Raw genomic sequence first — 18,549 nt, forward strand, 5'->3', positions numbered from 1 at the left:
TCAGAGATTCTCCTGCCTCTGCCTCCTGAGTGCTAGGATTAAAAGTGTACACCACCACTGCCTGGCCAAAACCAAGAATTTTTTTTTTTTAAGTAAAATTATTATATTTTTCTTTTCTTTTCTCCTTCCTTCCTTTCTTTTTTGTTAGTTTCTCAAGATAGTTTCTCTGTGTAACAGCCCTGGCTGTCCTGAAACTGGCTCTGTAGAACAGACTGGTCTTGAACTCCCAGAGATCCACCTGCCTCTGCCTCCTGAGAGCTGGAATTAAAGGCATGTGCTGCCATCATCTGGTCCAAGAATATTCTTAATCTGAATTTGGTAATATAAGATAGTATTTGGCCAGAGATTTGGCCAGAGACATTCTAAGCAACTTAAAAAAATACTATAGTTTTTAACTTTATAGTTTTAGACTATAGGCTTATAGTCTAAAAGTCTTATATAGTTAATTTTTTTTTTTTTAGGGGAAAGCTGGGGACATGCTGCTACAATAAGGCTTATTTTTCACTGGGAACAAAAGCAAAGGTCAGTATCGAAATCAGTTCATAATTCAGAATATCATTCTAATTGCACTGAATACTTAGTGGTTTCTCCATTAGTCCCCAGCCTGAGGTCTGCAGTGACCCGTCAACCACTGCTTGTGTTGCCGTGTGTGACATCAGAGCAAACATACTCTGAATGCTGCACATTCAGCTGCAGAGAGAATTCTTTGTGTATTTAAATGATGGAGTGAATGCACCTGGAGCATGTAGGTGGCCGAGGAATTGCTGCCTTCTGATACTCTTTGAAATCATTTATTAGCTATGAAGAAGGAGGTGGTACTCGGTGTTCCTAGAAGGGATTGAAAGAGGAATAAAATCAGGACAATAAGAAAACTTTGGAGGTTAGTGTTAGGACTAATGTATGTGGGAAACAGGATGGTTTTTCTTAGTTGCTTAATATAGTTCTTGCATGAAATTGTGTCTGCCATTTTCCCTTTTATTACCCATGTATTTACCTGCCTTTCACAAGTATTGTTCTTTAAAATAAAATCATGGCAGCATGGAGCCTTTGTGTTTGTTTCTAAAGCTGCTGAGCAAGTGAATGAACCAGCTTTCCTTTTCTTTAAAATAGGCCATGGAAAGCTATGAAGCCTTTTATTCTGAACTTCAAAAAATGTCAGATTTATGCCAGCCTTTCTGCTTTGTGATTAATTGACATAACCTAGAGAACTTGGTATGGAAGTGCTCTAATAAAGGAGGAAACTGAGGCAGTATGTAGGGCAATATTGAGCTTGGTCAGTGATACTGTATTTTTTTAGAAAGCTGTATTACATGCCACCTTCTAATGCTCTTTCAAATCCATATTGTGGCTAGCTATGTTGGCACATGTCTAATCCCAGCACTCAGGAGACTGAGGCTAACCTGGACTGTATGTCCAGATCAGACTAGGACAATCAGACTGCACAAAAAAGAAAAGAAGGGGTTGGAACTTTAGCTCAGTGGTAGAGCGCTGGCCTAGCAAGTACAAGGCCGTGGGTTCGGTCCTCAGCTCCAGCAAAAAGAGAAAAGAGAAAGCCATATCAATATCATGTACAAAATTTTTGGCCGTGGTGGTGGTGGTGGTGGTGGTGGTGGTGGTGGTTGATATAGTGTCTTTTTATGTAATCTTAGCTGTCCTTGAGTTCCATGTGTAGCCCAGGCTGGCCTTGAGCCTCACAGAGATCTGCCTGCCTCTGCCTTTTGAGTGCTGAGATTAAAGGAGTGTGCCACCACTCCCAGCTTTTAAAAAATTATTTATTTAATTTTATGTGAGTTGTCTTCCTGCCTGTTTTTTGCATGTATGTATGTACAACACGTGCATCTCTGGTGCCCACAGAGGTCAGCAGAGGGCATTGGATCCCCTGGAACTGGAATTACAGATGGTTGTAAGCCACCATGTGGATGCTGGGAACTGAACCCCAGTCCTCTGCAGGAGCAGTGAAAGCTCTTGACTACTCCACCACCTCTCTAGCCCTTACAGTCTATATTTTGAAAAGGAAGTTACTGGACTTTTTGGAAGTAGCCTCTGGAGATAGAAACTGCATGAGTCAGTGCTAAAAGATTACTCGGAAGGGTACTCACTAAAACCTAACTGGGTCAGGCATGAATTTTTTTTCCCCTTTCTCCTGTAATAACTGTTTTCTAGAAGATAATTGTAATATTGCATACAAACCTGAATGTATAGCTTTTATTCTTTTCTTCCCTAGTAAAGTACTTTTCCTCCAAATTGTTTCTTTCAAATCTTTGGGCATATGATGGTAATGTGCTTACTTTATAATAATCAGAATTAATTGACCTTGTTTAGTAACTTAAGAATCAAGATATTTTTGTTTATTGTTTGAAATCAGATATTTTTGTCTTTAAAGTTTTGTGAAATCTTTGCGTGTAGGGACTATGGGGGTTTTGTTTGGTTTTGGTTTTGGGTACTGGAAATTGAACCGAGGACTTCTGGCATGCCAAATACAAGCTTTCCCACTGAGCTATAGGCGTATCCACAAGACTACATGAAGTCTTATATGTTGTTTATTTATTTTTTGTTTGTTCTTGAGATAAGATGTCAAATAGCCCAGGCTGGCGTGGAACTTACTAGATAGCATAGGATTGCCTTAATTCCTGAAATTTTCGCCTCTACCTTGTAGTACTAGGATTACAGAAGAGTCTCACTACACCCCATTTTATTCCCCTGATATTGGGGAGTGGGGCCTAGGAAATGCTAGATAAGCACTCTGCCTTTTACAATTTTATCTTAAAAATACGAAGACAATTTATAAATTTATAATTATAAAAATCAACACTGAAAAATGAAAACTGAAGACTTGAAAAACAAATTTATATTGTGAATTGAATTTAGACGTAATCATGGCCTAGTTTCCATCCTTCACTGGTAACATCTGATTTTATATTGTGCTTTTTGTTTTTTCTTTAAGACAGGCTATTACTATGTAGCTCTGACTGGTCTGGAACTTGCTATGTAGATCAGACTGCCTCTGCCTCCCTGGTATTGAAATTAAAGGTGTGCACCATCACACCTGCCCAATAACATCTGATTTTAACCTTTGACAAATGATAGAATGACATTCCAACAATTCTTAAATGATCGTGTCTGTGTCCTTATATTATGTGGGTTCCCCAGTTTGCATATTCATGATAATATGAGGCCAAGATTGTTCAGAATTATACCACTCATTGCCAAGAAGATCTGCTGGTAGAGTGGAGTAATACATCACACCCCCACACAGCATTTCATATGTGTGCTCAGCTTTAGAGCACAAATTGTACTTCTGTCTTGTTTCTTCCTGACCCAAACTATGTAGCTCAGCCATATGTTAAGCTTCATCTCAGCTAGGGCTACGAGCCAAGTGATTCTTTTTGGTTTAGTTTAAAAAGATCTCTTGAGAAAAAGATCTTTTTGAGATGCTGACATGATATACAAAATTTTTTACCTAGAAATTTGAAGAGAATTTTCTAACTTGAAAGCTTAATTGAATTGCTTTTGACTTTAGGATTGTTTTTTCCTTTTTATAGCTTAAGCTGGCCTAGAACTCTTAGCAATCCTCCTGCCTCCTGCTTTAGCATTATAGGCACAAGCCACCACACCTGGTGTTGATTTTAGGATTTGTACTAAATGTGTAAAGGCTTCTTAAAAATCTTACTACTTTTTTGTCTTGGGCATGGTATCATATCACATACCTATATCTCAGCACTTGAGAGGAAGGTTGTGAGTTCCAGGCTAGTTTGAGGCACATAGTTGTACTCTGTCTTAGAAAGCCCTGGGTTCATCATTCCCTACACCAAGAGTGAGCAAGAGAGGTTACCACTTCTTGTTTTGTTTTTTTGTTTTTCGAGACAGGGTTTCTCTGTGTAGCTTTGCGCCTTTCCTAGGACTCGCTTGGTAGCCCAGGCTGGCCTCGAACTCACAGGGAGGTTACCACTTCTTAATAATTTTCTCAAAAAGTTCAGATGTACTTGGCACCTTCTAGGATATACTGGTAATGTGAGATGACTTACATACTAACTTTTTATAAGACTAGCTAATTTTTTCTTTCTCTCTCTTCCTTTTTTTTTTTTTTTGGTTTTTCGAGACAGAGTTTCTCTGTGTAGCTTTGCGCCTTTCCTGGAACTCACTTGGTAGCCCAGGCTGGCCTCGAACTCACAGAGATCCGCCTGCCTCTGCCTCCCGAGTGCTGGGATTAAAGGCGTGCGCCACCACTGCCCAGCTCCTTTTGTTTTTTTGAGACAAGGTTTCACTGTGTAGCCCTGGCTGTCCTGGAACTCTCTCTACAGACCAGGCTGGCCTTGAATCTTCCTGCCTCTGCCTCCTGAGTGCTGGGGTTAAAGACGTGCCACCACCACCCAGAAAAATTAGCTCATTTTTATTGAGTCAAAAGTGAGGGCTTTTCTTTGCATATTTATGGGCAAGTGCCTGCCATACATACGTGGAAGTCAGGATGACTTTCAGGAGTTTCAGGAGAGGCTCCAAAGCTACACAGAGAAACCCTGTCTCTAAAAAAAAAAAAAAAAAAAGGAAAAGAAAAGAAAAAGAAAACGAATGAGTATTATGTTGTGTAGAAACTAATGACTGAGCTGGGTGTTGGTGGCGCACACCTTTCTTTAATCCCAGCACTCGGGAGACAGAGCCAGGTGAGTTCGAGGCCACCCTGGTCTACAGAGCAAGATCCAGGACAGGCACCAAAACTACAGAGAGAAACCCTGTCTCAACCCCCCCCCCCCCAAAAAAAAAAAAACAACTAATGATTTCCCTACTCCTGAGGTCTGTGACTGTTTTCCTGTTAAGTTGGAATCTCTATCACATAAAATTGCAATAGAATGGACGTTCACTGCATTTTAACTGTGTTTGTATTGTCGGCTGGCATTAACTACATTTGTATTCTTGTGTGACCTTCGCTACCATTTATTGCCAGAACTTTTTCATCTTCCCTTGCTTCAATACTAAACAGTAATGTTGTCCCTGGCAACCACTATTCTACTTTCTGTCTCTGAATCTGACTGCTCCAAGAACCAAATATAATTGGAATCATACAATGTTTGATTTACTTATTTCACTTAGAATAATCTCTTCAAGGTTTAATTTTGCAGCCATGTCAGAAGTTTCATCCTAAAAACAAGTGTTTTATTATATTCCACGTTTTATTTACCTCCTAGTTGACACTGTTGCTTCAATCTTTTTGCTGTTGTGAATGACTTAAATGTTTTAGAAGTATTTTTTTTTCAACTTTTTTTTTTTTTTTCCGAGACAGGGTTTCTCTGTGTAGCTTTGTGCCTTTCATGGAACTCACTCTGTAGACCAGGCTGGCCTCGAACTCACAGAGATCCGCCTGCCTCTGCCTCCCTAGTGCTGATTACAGGCGTGCACCACCACCGCCCGGCTTAGAAGTATTTTTTGTTATAATTTATTTAATTTTATTTTTTTTTTTTTAATTTGGTTTTTTGAGACAGGGTTTCTCTGTAGCTTTGGAGCCTGTCCTGGACTAGCTCTGTAGACCAGGCTTGCCTTGAACTCACAGAGATCCACCTGGCTCTGCCTCCTGAGTGCTGGAATTACAGGCGTGCGCCACCACTGCCTGGCCTAGAAGTAATTTTGTTGTTGCTGTTGTTTTTTTGAGACAGGGTTTCTCTGTGTAGTTTTGGTGCCTGTCCTGGATCTCACACTGTAGACCAGGCTGGCCTCAAATTCACCGAGACCTGCCTGGCTCTGCCTCCCGAGTGCTGGGATTACAGGCGTGTGCCACCACCGCCTGGCCCCACAGAAGTAATTTTAAGGGAGGTGTCAAGTGCTTCTCTAAGCATGTGTGAGGCCCTAGGTTCCAGGCATCAACACAAAAAAAAGTATCTTTTTTTTTAAACAGTCATTTATCCAGGCTTGCCTCAAAGTTGTTATGTAACCGAGGTGGTCCTTGAATTTACAGCAGTCCTCATAGCCCCTCCATCTGCTGCAGTTTTGGGTGTGCACCACCAGCAGCAGCTCATCAGAAGAAACTTGAAAGATTTTTGTGTTCTTGCTGTTAACACTGTGGAGATGGCGGTGTTGGGTGATGGATGACCCAGGCTGTAAAGTGCTTGCCAGGCAGGCATAAGAGCTTGAGGTTGGATCTCCAACACCGCATACACAGTCAGGCATGGTGATGTGCATTTGCAGTCCTAGCACCGGAGTGCTGCATGCCACGGAAAGTGTAATGGAACCCAGCTACTATCTCAAAAGCTACTACTTGGAAAGGTCAAGGACTTTTCCGAAGGTCAAAGCATGGCTTAAGAAGTCTTGGTGATAGTTTAGCTTTTCTATATATATTAGATGATCCCTACAATGATTATGATTTTCATGTATGCTATGTGCGCTTTCAAGAACTCCTAACTGTTTTTATCTAAAATACCTATCAAGCATCCAAGGCCAAATGATCTCCTGAACTAAGGTAGCACCCTTATGGAAACAACACCTGTCAGCTAGGTCAGACAGATAGCTTTATTTCTTGTACAATTTAAGCTGAGACCCTCCTTTTTTTTTCTTTTTATTTATTTATTTATTTATTTATTTTTCTCTTATCAGCTAGATACAGTATAAATTCTTATCCTAATAGTGAAATGTTTCATTGAGGCTTGCCCAGTGATTGAGTAAAACCAAAACTTATTATAAGCCAGTCATCCTAGGTTCCCCCCTGCTATGTGGCCTCCCTGGTTCTGTGGGTTGCAGTCTGATTGTTCTTTGCTTTATCTAGTATCCACTTATGAGTGAGTACATATCATGTTTGTCTTTCTGGGTTTGGAGACCCTCCTTTCTTAGACAGCCTTAGTGGTATTTATACTAACAGTATAGACTTCTAACATTTTACCTAACCACTTCTAGGAATTGATCACATAAATTCCCTTTTTTTGATATACTAACTGATCATTAGCTCTCAGTTGACCTCCTCCTTTACCACTTCCCTTTTGGGTTGTAAAAGAAAGCCTGATGGTTATTGCCTGGGGAAAACTCTTGTCTGCCTTTATGAACCTGTAAGAATTCAAGCTTGGTGACCTTGCTCTGCCAGAGGATTGCTATTGCTTGAGTTTATAACTGAATACCTCAGAGACTTGGAGAGAACTGAGAGGAATAAAGAGAGAGAGGAGAATTTTGACTAGAGAACTTTAGGATGAGATGGAAGATGAAGAAGAGCCAGATGGGGCAGAACTAAGATGAGAGAATTAAGATAGAACTTAGAGGGGACAGCAGATAAAGGTAGAGAGAAATCAGGCAAGAAAGGAGTTAGGCATGAGAATAGTACTGAAGCTGTGTAGATAGAATTTTATCCCAGAGGAATAAAGTCGACGGACAGAAGAACTCAGTGAACTTAGATTCTTTTCCCCGAAAATAGTTCTTGCCGTTTGTAGCTCCTCTTCTGGACCCCTGGGAAGATTATTAAGGCTGGTCCTTAATAATATTTGAGAGGTGAGGAAGAAATAGTAGTACATCTGGCAGACTTGTTGAACCCTCGGATCAGTGAAAGACCCTATCAGAAAAAAATAGGGTAAAGAGAGATAGAAGATGCCTGACTCAGCCTCTGGCTTCTGTGTGCCTTCAGTTTTATTTACACTATAAAAAACAGGGCTGGACAGGTAGTTCAGTGGTTAAGAGCACTTGCTGTTCTTCCCAAGGACCTGAATTTTGTTCTCAACCTACACATCAGGGGGCTACAACTGTCTGTGTAACTCCGTCTCCAGGATGTGATGCCTCTGGCTTCTGAGAGTTCATGCACTCATGTGTACATACTCCAGACAGACACACACCCCTACACATAATTAAAAATAATAAAAGCAAGTCTTTAAAAACGTGTATGCATGCCTACTTACTTTTTGTGGGGGCAGGAGATAGGGTATGGTGTAGCCAAGGCTGGCCTCTCAAACTCTCCATATCGTGAGGATGACCTTGAATTCCTGACCTATCTGCCTTCACTCTAAATGTGAAGGTTATAGGTGTGTGCCACCATGACCAGCACTATTAATCTTTGGCTTCTAGCAGTTTTTCTTTTTTCTTTTTCTTTCTTTCCTGTTTTTGTTTTTTGTTTTTCCAGATAGTGTTTCTCTGTGTAGCCCTGGCTGTCCTGGAACTCAGAAATCCGCCTGCCTTTGCCTCCCAAGTGCTGGGATTAAAGGCGTGTGCCCAATACTACCCAGCAGTTTTTCTTTTTTGGCAGTGCTGTGGATTGAACCCAGAGCCTCAGTCGTGTTCATCAAACACTACTATATTCCCAGTGCCACTAACTGACTTCTGTATCTGTCACTTAAGATGTGTAGTCATATAATGTGTGTGGTCATATAATACATAATGTGTGGTCATATGACTTGAGTGATCACATAAAATATGTGCTCATATAACTTAACATGTGTGGTCCTATAACTTAAGATGAGTGATGATATAACTTTTTTTCATGTGTTATTAGTACCTTTTTTGTTACATATTTTCCACACTTTTAATTTTTAGCATAAGTAGCATTGCCTATGAAATAATTTATTTGAATCTGTCATTTAATTTGCTTTAAATTTTTATGTATATAAACAACTGTATTGGATGTACTTGTTATTGCATGCTTGCGTGGAAGTATTGTTAGGATTCTGCTGCCACTCCAGCTGCATGGGCACACATGCACAGTTCAGCAGCTAAGCAAGGGGTATTGTGGCGTGGTCACACAATAGCGCATGGGGTAGCTCCCTAAGCCCACCTGTGCGTGTTCATGGGAATCCTTAAATAGCCGGACACAGACTCCTCCTCCTTCCTCTCTGTTCTCTCCTGTTCCCACTGTCTCTCTGTTCTCTGCTTCTTCTCCAGGCCTGATCCTTTCGTTGTGTCATGTCGTCGTCCGTGTGTGTGTGTGTGTGTGTGTGTGTGTGTGTGTGTGTGTGTGTCCGTCCCCGTCCGTTCGTCGTCGTCGTCGTCGTCCTCCCCCCCCCCCCCCCCCCCCCCCCCCCCGCCCCTGTGTCGTCCCCCCACCGCCTTCCTCCTCATGAAGCTCTGATACTGGGTTTTGTTGTGGCTCATGCCTCATGACCTTTCAGCACCGTAACCAGTGCCACTTATCATTTTTAAAACAAGTATTTTTTTAAGAAGTATTTTGTTTGTTTGTTTTAAGACACAGACTGGTCTTGAACTCCTGGGCTCAAAAAAATCCTAACTCTGCTAACCTGAAACTAAAGGCATCTGCCATGGTACCCTGTGGGGAAAGTTGTTTTGTTTTGTTTTAATATTTCTTTACATTTTGTGTCCTTGAGAACACTTGATAGAAGTATAGTATAGGACTCTGCCCATTTAAATTATGACATCAGCCATGTGACCCAATTAAGGCAATGTTTATATGTACTTTCTTTTCTTCAAGCAGGTTTGCAACATTGTATAAGTCACCAAGCCAGAAGGAGTCCACAGTACCGTTTCAGATCACAGTCAGTATTTAATCAGAGTGGGATGTTGGTGTTGGTGGGCAGTAATTATCTAAGGTCATGTACAAATGAGTACTGTAGTCAGAGTTCAACTGAAATTGATCTTTGAGAACAGAGGAAATATTTATGTATGTTCCATGGCATCTGTAAAATCTACAGAGATTTTTATGTTGGAACTTTTCAAAAGGAAAAGATACAATTGGACATGATGGCACACGCCTGAACTTAGGAGCCTGAGATAGACCAGTATAGTCAGCATGAGGTCCTGTCTTAAAATACCAGCAACAGCAACAAAAAGGAAAGTGTTAATATTGGTCATTTTGGTCCGTAGATAGTTGTAACACTTTGAAATGTTAATTTTCTGAGCATTCGCATCATTGGACTCCAGGCCCAAGTTGGCCTCAAACTCTCTTTAAAGCTAAGCCTGACCTTGAGCGTCATTGTTTATTTAATATAGTGTACAGTTTGTTGCTTTGTGTGTCTGCATCTGTCTACCATTTGTATGCTTGGTGCCCGAGGAGGACGAGCTTCCAAGTGGGGGCTGGGATTCACACTTGGGTCTTCCTCCAGAACAAGTGCCCTTACCACCGAGCCAACTCTCTCCAGCGCTTGATTCTGTATTTGTTTTTGTGACAGGGTCTCTCTCTATAGCCCTGGCTGTCCTGGAACATACTCTGTAGACCGGGCTGGCCTCACACTCAAGAGATTCACCTACCTCTGCCTCTGGGAGTGCTAGCATTAAAGGTGTGCACCACCACACTAAGCAGCCATCTTATTTTTATAAGGATAAAAAGAAAAATTGAAAGCATTTCTGAAAATAAATTCTCCACTTAGTTTTATACTAACCTTACTTAACTTACACTAACCCGCATTTAATTGTTTTATCTTTTTGAGAAGAGATCTTGTTATGTATTTTAGGCTGGCCTTGAACTTTTGATCTTCCTGCTTTAACTGCTTGAAGACTGCTATTACAGATGCCTGCCACATGCTATGCTGAATATTTTATTGTGAAAATGATTTGTAGAGCACCTAGGTAGCAGGACAAACTATTTCTTTCCACTTCTCCCAACAGGTACCATAAGACTTATTAGGATTCTTTTTAGAGAACTTTTTGTTGTTAACTTGGGCAAAAGGGCATTGGGGTTTCACCACTGAACTATGAGTCTTAGAGAATATTCTTATCTAGTGTTATTTAAAAACTTGGGAAAACTGGGCAGTGGTGGCACATGCCTTTAATCCCAGCACTTGGGAGGCAGAGGCAAGGGGATTTCTGTGAGTTCAAGGCCAGCCTGGTCTACAAGATCTAGGACAGCCAGGACTGTTACACAGAGAAACCCTGTCTCAAACAACAACAAAAAAGATTATTTAGAAATTAGTCCTTCTTCTAAATGTCCTTTAAGTGTATTTGTGTATTTCTTCATCTTGCAGCCTCAGGGATTTAGAGATGCTGCTGTCCCTGCTTCTTCATCACAGACAGGAGGTTCTTCGAGTTTCCGGAAACGGTCACGAGAGCCAGAGGAAGAAGAATGCTGACCCCCAACTAGTGTCAATGCGTACAGTTAGACTTAGGATGTGATAGTCATTGTAGTACACATAAGTAGCTTATACTCTTTAGAGTGTAAACACATACTGTGGCAGGAATGAATCAGAATTATATGATGTGAATGGGAAAATGGAAAAAGCTCCCCCCTTGCCGTGGTGTACATGTAGTAAGAGGACAACTTTGTGGGAAGTTGATTTTCTACTTCTACTTTTCTTTTTAATTTATTTTTCTGTGTATGGTGTATGCCCAGATCTCAGGGACCCCAAAAAGACCACCACAGAGATTGAATACCACATGTAAAAGTAAAGAGCCTTTATTTTCAAGCTCCAAGCTTGGTCTCTCTGTCTGTTGGACACAGCGGTGAGAGCAGAGAGCCCTGAGCTTAGGTGGGGTAGGGTTTTTTTTTTTTTTTTTTTTATCATAGCAGAGGTTGGGGTGAGGGGATTTCTAGGGTTCAGGACCCTGATTGGCTGACATTTGTCTAGGAGTATCTGTAAAACAGAAATAGGTGTGTGCTAGACTCAGGGACATCTGGCCATCTTATCTAACCTTATCTAATGATTAGAATGTTTGGGATGTCGGATACTTCCCCTTAGATGTAGGCCCTCTCTGGGTGGGGTCAGCTTATGGCTTTTCCTGGGTCTGGGTGTTACCTGCCAGTAAGCCTGTCACAGAAGCTGTGTCTGGGCCTCTTTCCCTTGTATGTATGTTCACTATGTGTATGCTGGTACCTGCAAAAGCCAGAGTAGGCTGGTGGATCCCCTGGAATTGGAGTTACAAATGACCCTGAACCACCTTGAAGGTGCTGGGAACCAGACCCCCCCAGTCCTCTGCAAGAGCCAAAAATGTTCTCTAATGCTGGTTGGTGGTGATGCACTCTTAAATCCCAGCACTTGGGAGGCAGAGGCAGGTGGATCTCTGAGTTCTAGGCCAGCCTGGGCTACAGAGTGAGTTCCAGGACAGCCAGGGCTACACAAAGAAACCCTATTTCTGAGGGAAAATCCAGTCTTTTTCTCTACTTGCTGTCTCCAGTTGATTTTGACAAACAAGTCCATGTGGCAGATGGTGGTTGTGTTTGGATTTCATCTTAGAGTTAGATTGTATGATCAATTAAAAAGATACAGAATTCCTTTTATTTCATGTCATCAATATGATTACCCTTTCTGGTAATTGATGTACACATGTGAATATTGATAGTGTGACTTTAAAGTATCCATTGAAGGTTCATGTGGCTAAAAGTTTGTTTCCCAGGAAGATGTGGAAACTGAGAAGTGGAGCCTGATGGGAATTCTTTAGATCATTGAAAGATGCACTTCAAAAAGGATTGTGGGACCCAAGTCTCTTTTCTCTTGCTTACTGGTCCTGAGGTGAGCAGTTCAGTCCTGTCATGTGTACATCTGCCTTCGCCATCTGGAAAACCCACCAGAGGCCTGGAAGCAATGATCTTGTCTGATCATGGGCTACAACCTCTAAAACTGAGCCAAAAGGAACCTTTTATCTCAGCCATAGTGATGAAAAGCTAACACAAATACATTTGTATGCACACAAAATACTTCAAAGATTTATAAGTGTTTTGCCTGCTTATTTATCTGTGTCCCATGTGTGTGCCTGGTGCCTATAAAGCTCAGGAGGGAAAGTTTGATCCCTGGAACTGGTTACAGGCAGTTCTGAGATACCGTAGAGGTGCTGGGAACGGAACTTAAGTCCTCTGCAAGAGCAGCGAATGTTCTTAACTGCTGAACCAGCTTTCCAGTCCCCCAGTGTTGCTTGTTGTTTTTAATGGGCATATTTGTTGTACATAGTAATGGGTTTCATGAGGACTTTTGTTGTTTTTTTTTTCAAGGCAGGGTTTCTCTGTAACAACAGCTTTGGCTGTCCTGGAATTCACTTTTGTAGACCCTGCTGGCAGCCTCCAATTCACAGCAATCCACCTGCCTCTGTCTCCTAAGTGCTGGGGTAAAGGTGTGCACCGCCATACTTCATGAAGACATTTTATTATAGGTATATCACGTGATCATTTCCAGTGTTTTTAATGTCATTTCCATGTTTTACTATGTTGTGGACACAACTAGTACAACATAAGCTGATAAAAAATTTACTTTAAAAACTCATTTGGGCCGGGCGGTGGTGGCGCACGCCTTTAATCCAGCACTCGGGAGGCAGAGGCAGGCGGATCTCTGTGAGTTCAAGGCCAGCCTGGGCTATCAAGTGAGTTCCAGGAAAGGCGCAAAGCTACACAGAGAAACTCTGTCTCCAAAAACCAAAAAAAAAAAAAAAAAAAAAAAAAAAACCTCATTTGGGGAAGAATGAATTCTAGAAATTTACCTTGTCCATTGCGGTACTTGGAAAATCATTTTAATTCTAAATAAGTTTAGGTGTTTATTATGACATACAATATAAAGTTAAAAGCTCACATAACCTAATTCAGTACTTGGTTTTGTTTATTTTTAGGATACAGGCTTAATATTTTAAATATAGTTATTACATATCTATATTACTAGAGAAAAACTTAGAGATCATTCTATCGATGTCTGAGAGATAATTCATTGAGTAAAATGCTTGCCGCAGGCATGAGGATATGAGTTCCATCCTTGGAACCTGCGTGAAAGGAATCTGAGACAGGCAGATCACTGGGGTTCATGAACCAGCCAGCCCAGCTGAACCTGGGCTTCAAGCCAATGAGGCCATCTTAAAAGCAGGGTGTATAGCTCCTGGGGAATGACACTTTGAGATGTGATCAGGCCTCTACGTGCACACACACACACACACACACACACAAATCATTCTGCTAATCTCTTCCGTGATGCATGTGTGTTTGTGTGCATATTTGTGTGTGTGCGTGAATGTGGTTGTATGTGATCTGCAGTCCGTATGGGGTGGTCAGAGGACAGCCTTGTTGGTCCTTGCTTTCTGCCATGTTTGAGACAGCCTCTCTTTGCATTGGCCAAGCCCGCTGGTCTGCAAGCTCCCAGGAATTCTCCTGTCTCTGCCTCCAGATATGCAATAGGAGCACCAGGATTGTAAGTGTGTGCTCTTGACCGCTGAGCCATCTCCCAGCCCCACTGTGCTTTATTTTTGTCAATAATGTTCTTAATCAAGTTTCTGTGATTGGTGGGAAAATTACAGTATGATCTGATAGGACTAACGTTAGAGGACCCATATTCTTACTCTGCCTGAGACTTCAAGAAATGCCAATTTGGGCATCTTTATTTTTCTTTCATATTTATTTTCACTGCCCTTATTTATAAACAAGATTGTTTATAAATGATTGATTTTTCTGGTTTCTATTTTTATAGAAGCAGTATGAGACAGACAGGCACTGGAAATGATCAGCACTGAAAATATTGGAAAAAGTGACATTTACTTTCATGATCACAGAGGTGTGTTTGCTACACACCTGTAATCTCAGCACTCAGGAGGCTGAGGCATGAGGATTGCTGCTAGTTCCAGCCTAGCCTGAGCTGTACAGCAAGACCCTGTGTCAAAAATAAATAAAACAATAAAAATCAATAATATTAAGATTACTCTTGTAATACCTTGAATTTCAGTTTTGAGACAAAGATGAAGTGTTCTATTGCTTTAAAAAAACATACTGAGTTACAGGAGAGAAGCTGTTTATAATATGTATTTTTAGTTAACATCAGTGCCTAAATTTACTGTTACTGTTAAAATTTACAGAACATTTTGCTCCCTTAGAACTGATTTTGGCATAAAATATGTTGACAAGATTTCATGTATTTTTGACTGTAGTATATTTCTTTGCTTGTCTTCAGTTCCAGTTCACCTTTGGCATAGGCTTTGTGATACTTCAGCTGTCCATTTGACTTCCATTAGTGTAGTAAGAGGGGAGCTCTTAAGCATTCTATTACTTTAAATATGGTTCTTATGTGTAATTTATTTTGTGAAGATATAAAAATTATACTCATTCAAAAGGGATGGAGGGAGAACTCAAGGAGATTATATCCTACCAACTTTCAAAAATAGGTTGCAAGATAAGGGACAAAAAACAAACAGTGATGTAAAGAGAATTTATGTCAATAAGCCATATAAATTGAGGCTCAAAGAGAAAAGTATAATTATGAAACTAACTGGTTCAATAATAGGAAGTACACTACTTCTTAGAAAAAAATGTTAAATGAAGACAAAAATAAATGGCTTAATAAGCCCTCCACCCCCAGCACATGCCTTTAGTCCCAGCACTCAGGCAGAGGCAGGCAGATCTCTGAGTTTGAGGCCAGCCTGGTCTGGTCTACAGAGTGAGTTTCAGGACATCCAGGGCTGATAGGTGTGGTGACGGAACTGAAATCCCAGCACTTAGAATGGTAGAGATGGCTTAGTGGTTAAAGCACTTGCTGCCCTTGCAAATGACCCAAGTTCAGTACTCGGCACCCACATGGCAGCTCACACCTTGTGTAACTTAAGTTCCAGGGGATCCAGCTCCCTCTTCTGGTCTCCACAGGAACCAGGTACTTACTCGATGCACACCCATACATGAAGGCAAACATTCAAAGAATAGAATATTTAAAAAAAATAAATTCCAGCATTTGGGAGGCAAAGGCAGGAGAATCAGCAAATAAAGGATAGCCTTGAATACATAGGGCATTGAAGCCTTCCTAAGCTACATGTGACCCATCTCCTCCTGTAATTAATCATTTTCTACTTGAGTGTTTTCAGTGTAAATGAAAAAAAGCATAATGTGAATGGCCAAACAATTTTAATTAATACAAGCCTCTGTGTGTTTACTTGGGTCCAAGTGGCTGCCGGGCCAAGGGAGCCGGGCAGGACCAGGAAAGCTTCAGCTACAGTTATCTTGCCCTGTTGAACCTTCACATAGTCAGTCCACTTGTGGACTGTAGCTTTGGAGAGCTGCAGAGGAGAACCACTTAGCCAAGCTCAGTAAACATACAGAGTTGTGGAAAAGTAAAAGGATTTCAATTCTAGATACCGAAGTTTTAGAACAGTTTGTTTTGAAGCAGTAGAAAACTGGCATGGTTTCCCATGAACCTTTCTGGATAGGCTGCTAGATCTTCCCAAATTGTTTCTTCCTATACTGTTGTTTTGTTTTGTTTTTAAGATTTCTTTATTAGGTACACAGAAGAGGGCACCAGATCTCATCACAGATGGTTGTGAGCCACCATGTGGGTGCTGGGAATTGAAATCAGGACCTCTGGAAGAGCAGTTGGTGTTCTTAACCTCTGAGCCATCTCTCCATCTCTCCAGCCCCTCTTCCTATACCTTTTAAAGAATTTCAAGTCTTTTTGTTTTGTGTCTTTTGTTTCTCTTTATTCCCATTGATACTGTTTTGTGTGTGTGTGTGTGTGTTTTTTTTTTCCTGTACTCTGATTATTTCTTACTGGTAACTATTCCAAGCCTTCAATTTCTTTTAGTCCATGAAGCACCCATCTGAAGGAATGTATATCACATTTTCTTAGGGCCAGACATAGTGCTCCTCAAGATACAAACCAGGCATGGAGGCAGGAGGATCAGAAGCTCAAGGTTGTTCTCTGCTACACAGCAGTGGAGGTCAGGCAGTTCTACCTGAAACCCTGTCTCACTTCCTATCCCAGGCTGGGCTTGGGGACTCAGGCGGGGGCTGCTCTGCCTCCCAGTGCTGCATTTAAAAGTGTGCACCATGGTGCCCAACGCCCAGTAGAGTCTCTTAAGGCACTGTGCTTATCATGTTTCTTTGCATTGCAATTTTTTTGTTGGTACTTAGAAGAAGTAATTACTGTGGGGGAGGGGACGCTTTGGTTAGCATGTAAAACAAAAAGAAAATAAAAACCTAAAAAAAAAAAAACTCCAATAAACATCACTCTATATGTTAATTTTTTCCTTTTTTCCCTTTTTTTATTATTAAGAAATCTTCTATTCATTTTACATACTAACCACAGATTCCCCCTTCTTCCTCTTCCCACCCCCCAGCCTTTCCCCCAACCCTTCCCTCCTTCCCACCTCCTCCAGGTCAAGGTCTCCCATGGGGAAACAGCAGAGTCTGGTACATTCAGCCGAGGCAGGTCCAAGCCCCTACTCCCTGCACCAAGGCTGCACAAGGTGTCTCACCATAGGCACTAAGCTCCAAAAAGCCCACTCATGCACCAGGGATGGATCCCGATCCCCTGCCTGGGGGAGGGGAGGAGGGTGGACACACAAACAGTTTAAGCTAAACAACTGTCTCGAATATCCAGAGGGCCTAGTTAAGTATCATGGGGGCTCCACAGCTTTTGGTCCACAATGTTAAATTTAACAAGTTTTTATCAATAAAATACTTTTCAAAACAAAAAAATAAAAGTTTATTTCCTTAGATCTAATCCTGAACTTTCCTCACAGGCTTTATTCCTAAAGAGTTTTGAAATTATTGGCATATACTTTCAATGATATAAAATTTCAGTATTTCATGTGATGATTTGAGGATATTTGAATAATAATTGGTTTGTAAAGCTATGTGTACGGCTGTTTTGCCTGCACATCTCTGTACCACATGGGTACCTTGTGCCATTGGGTCCTGTAGGAGTTACAGAAAGTTGTGCACTCTCTGATTTGTAGAGTGAAAATTAGTCAGAAAATACTGACGTGGATTTTTTAGTAATTCACTTAAGAATCATTCATTATGGCCGGGCGGTGGTGGCGCATGCCTTTAATCCCAGCACTCGGGAGGCAGAGGCAGGCGGATCTCTGTGAGTTCGAGGCCAGCCTGGGCTACCAACTGAGTTCCAGGAAAAGGCGCAAAACTACACAGAGAAACCCTGTCTCGAAAAAACCAAAAAAAAAAAAAAAAAAAAAAAAAAAAAAAAGATTCATTATGGAAAGAACATGCCGCATACTAACATTTATAGTATCAAATAACCATCACTTCTGTTAAATACTCCATAATTTGGTGGCTAGATGTGGATGCTGGGAGTTGAACAACCAGTGATCTTAACCACTAAGCTATCTCTCCAGCCAGTGGGTGCTTTTGTTTTGTTTTGAGACAGGGTATTGTATGTAATTCAAGTTAGCCTGGGATTTTCCTGCCTCCACCCTAAGTGCTGGGATTACAGGAAAGTACCCCATGCCAGGATTTGAAAATAATTTTATGTTTGAAAGACTCATGCTTATTTTGCATATATACTTTGATTGCTGCCTTTGCAAATAACGTAACGTTATTTAGGTACGAAGTAAAAATTCAAATCTTAATCCTTGGTTTAATTACTGAAAACCATGTGTGCTACCTTGGTGCCAGAAATGTCATTTATAGATTACTCTTTCACAAGGCAGCAAATGACTTCATATGCCCAAGTTACTTCCTTTCTGGAAAAGATGCATTGTGTCAGCATGGTCACCATGTGTGGTAATTGATAACGTCTGTGCCACATGGCTTGCTTCGGCTCTTGTCCGGCACAGCTAGTCTACCTCCTATGATTGCCATATGCTGCAGCACTCTAGGTTAATGGAGTCATTTCATCTTCCCTTCTAGTCACAAATGTTGCTGTGGCTCAATTCCATCAACCAAGAAGAAAGTATTTAGCAATATCTAAGTGTAGAAAGCGAAGTAGTTTAGCAATATCTAAGTATAGAACACACCTTGGT

At 41.2% G+C, this 18,549-nt stretch overlaps 1 protein-coding gene across 5 annotated transcripts in view; it reads left to right on the top strand.

Annotated features, from left to right (window-relative positions):
• Window positions 1-17,621, top strand: part of Rad51c (RAD51 paralog C) — a 33,701-nt gene extending 16,080 nt beyond the window's left edge. The window contains exons 7-9 of one of the 5 annotated variants that reach the window (XM_052758178.1): window positions 462-522; window positions 9,383-9,443; window positions 10,869-13,260. In XM_052758178.1, coding sequence (XP_052614138.1) covers window positions 462-522; window positions 9,383-9,443; window positions 10,869-10,973 — 227 coding nt within the window. In that variant the 3' untranslated portion in view covers window positions 10,974-13,260. Of the gene's footprint in view, window positions 1-461; window positions 523-596; window positions 4,056-9,382; window positions 9,444-10,868; window positions 13,261-16,905 lie in introns of those variants that run through there. The other 4 variants (XM_052758176.1, XM_052758180.1, XM_052758179.1 and 1 more) reach the window with 4 other exon arrangements.
• The last annotated feature ends 928 nt before the right edge of the window (window positions 17,622-18,549 follow it).

This window comes from Peromyscus californicus, unplaced genomic scaffold (assembly GCF_007827085.1).
Source record: "Peromyscus californicus insignis strain IS unplaced genomic scaffold, ASM782708v3 Scaffold_3__1_contigs__length_106647218, whole genome shotgun sequence".
In the NCBI taxonomy this organism is placed as follows: domain Eukaryota; kingdom Metazoa; phylum Chordata; class Mammalia; order Rodentia; family Cricetidae; genus Peromyscus; species Peromyscus californicus.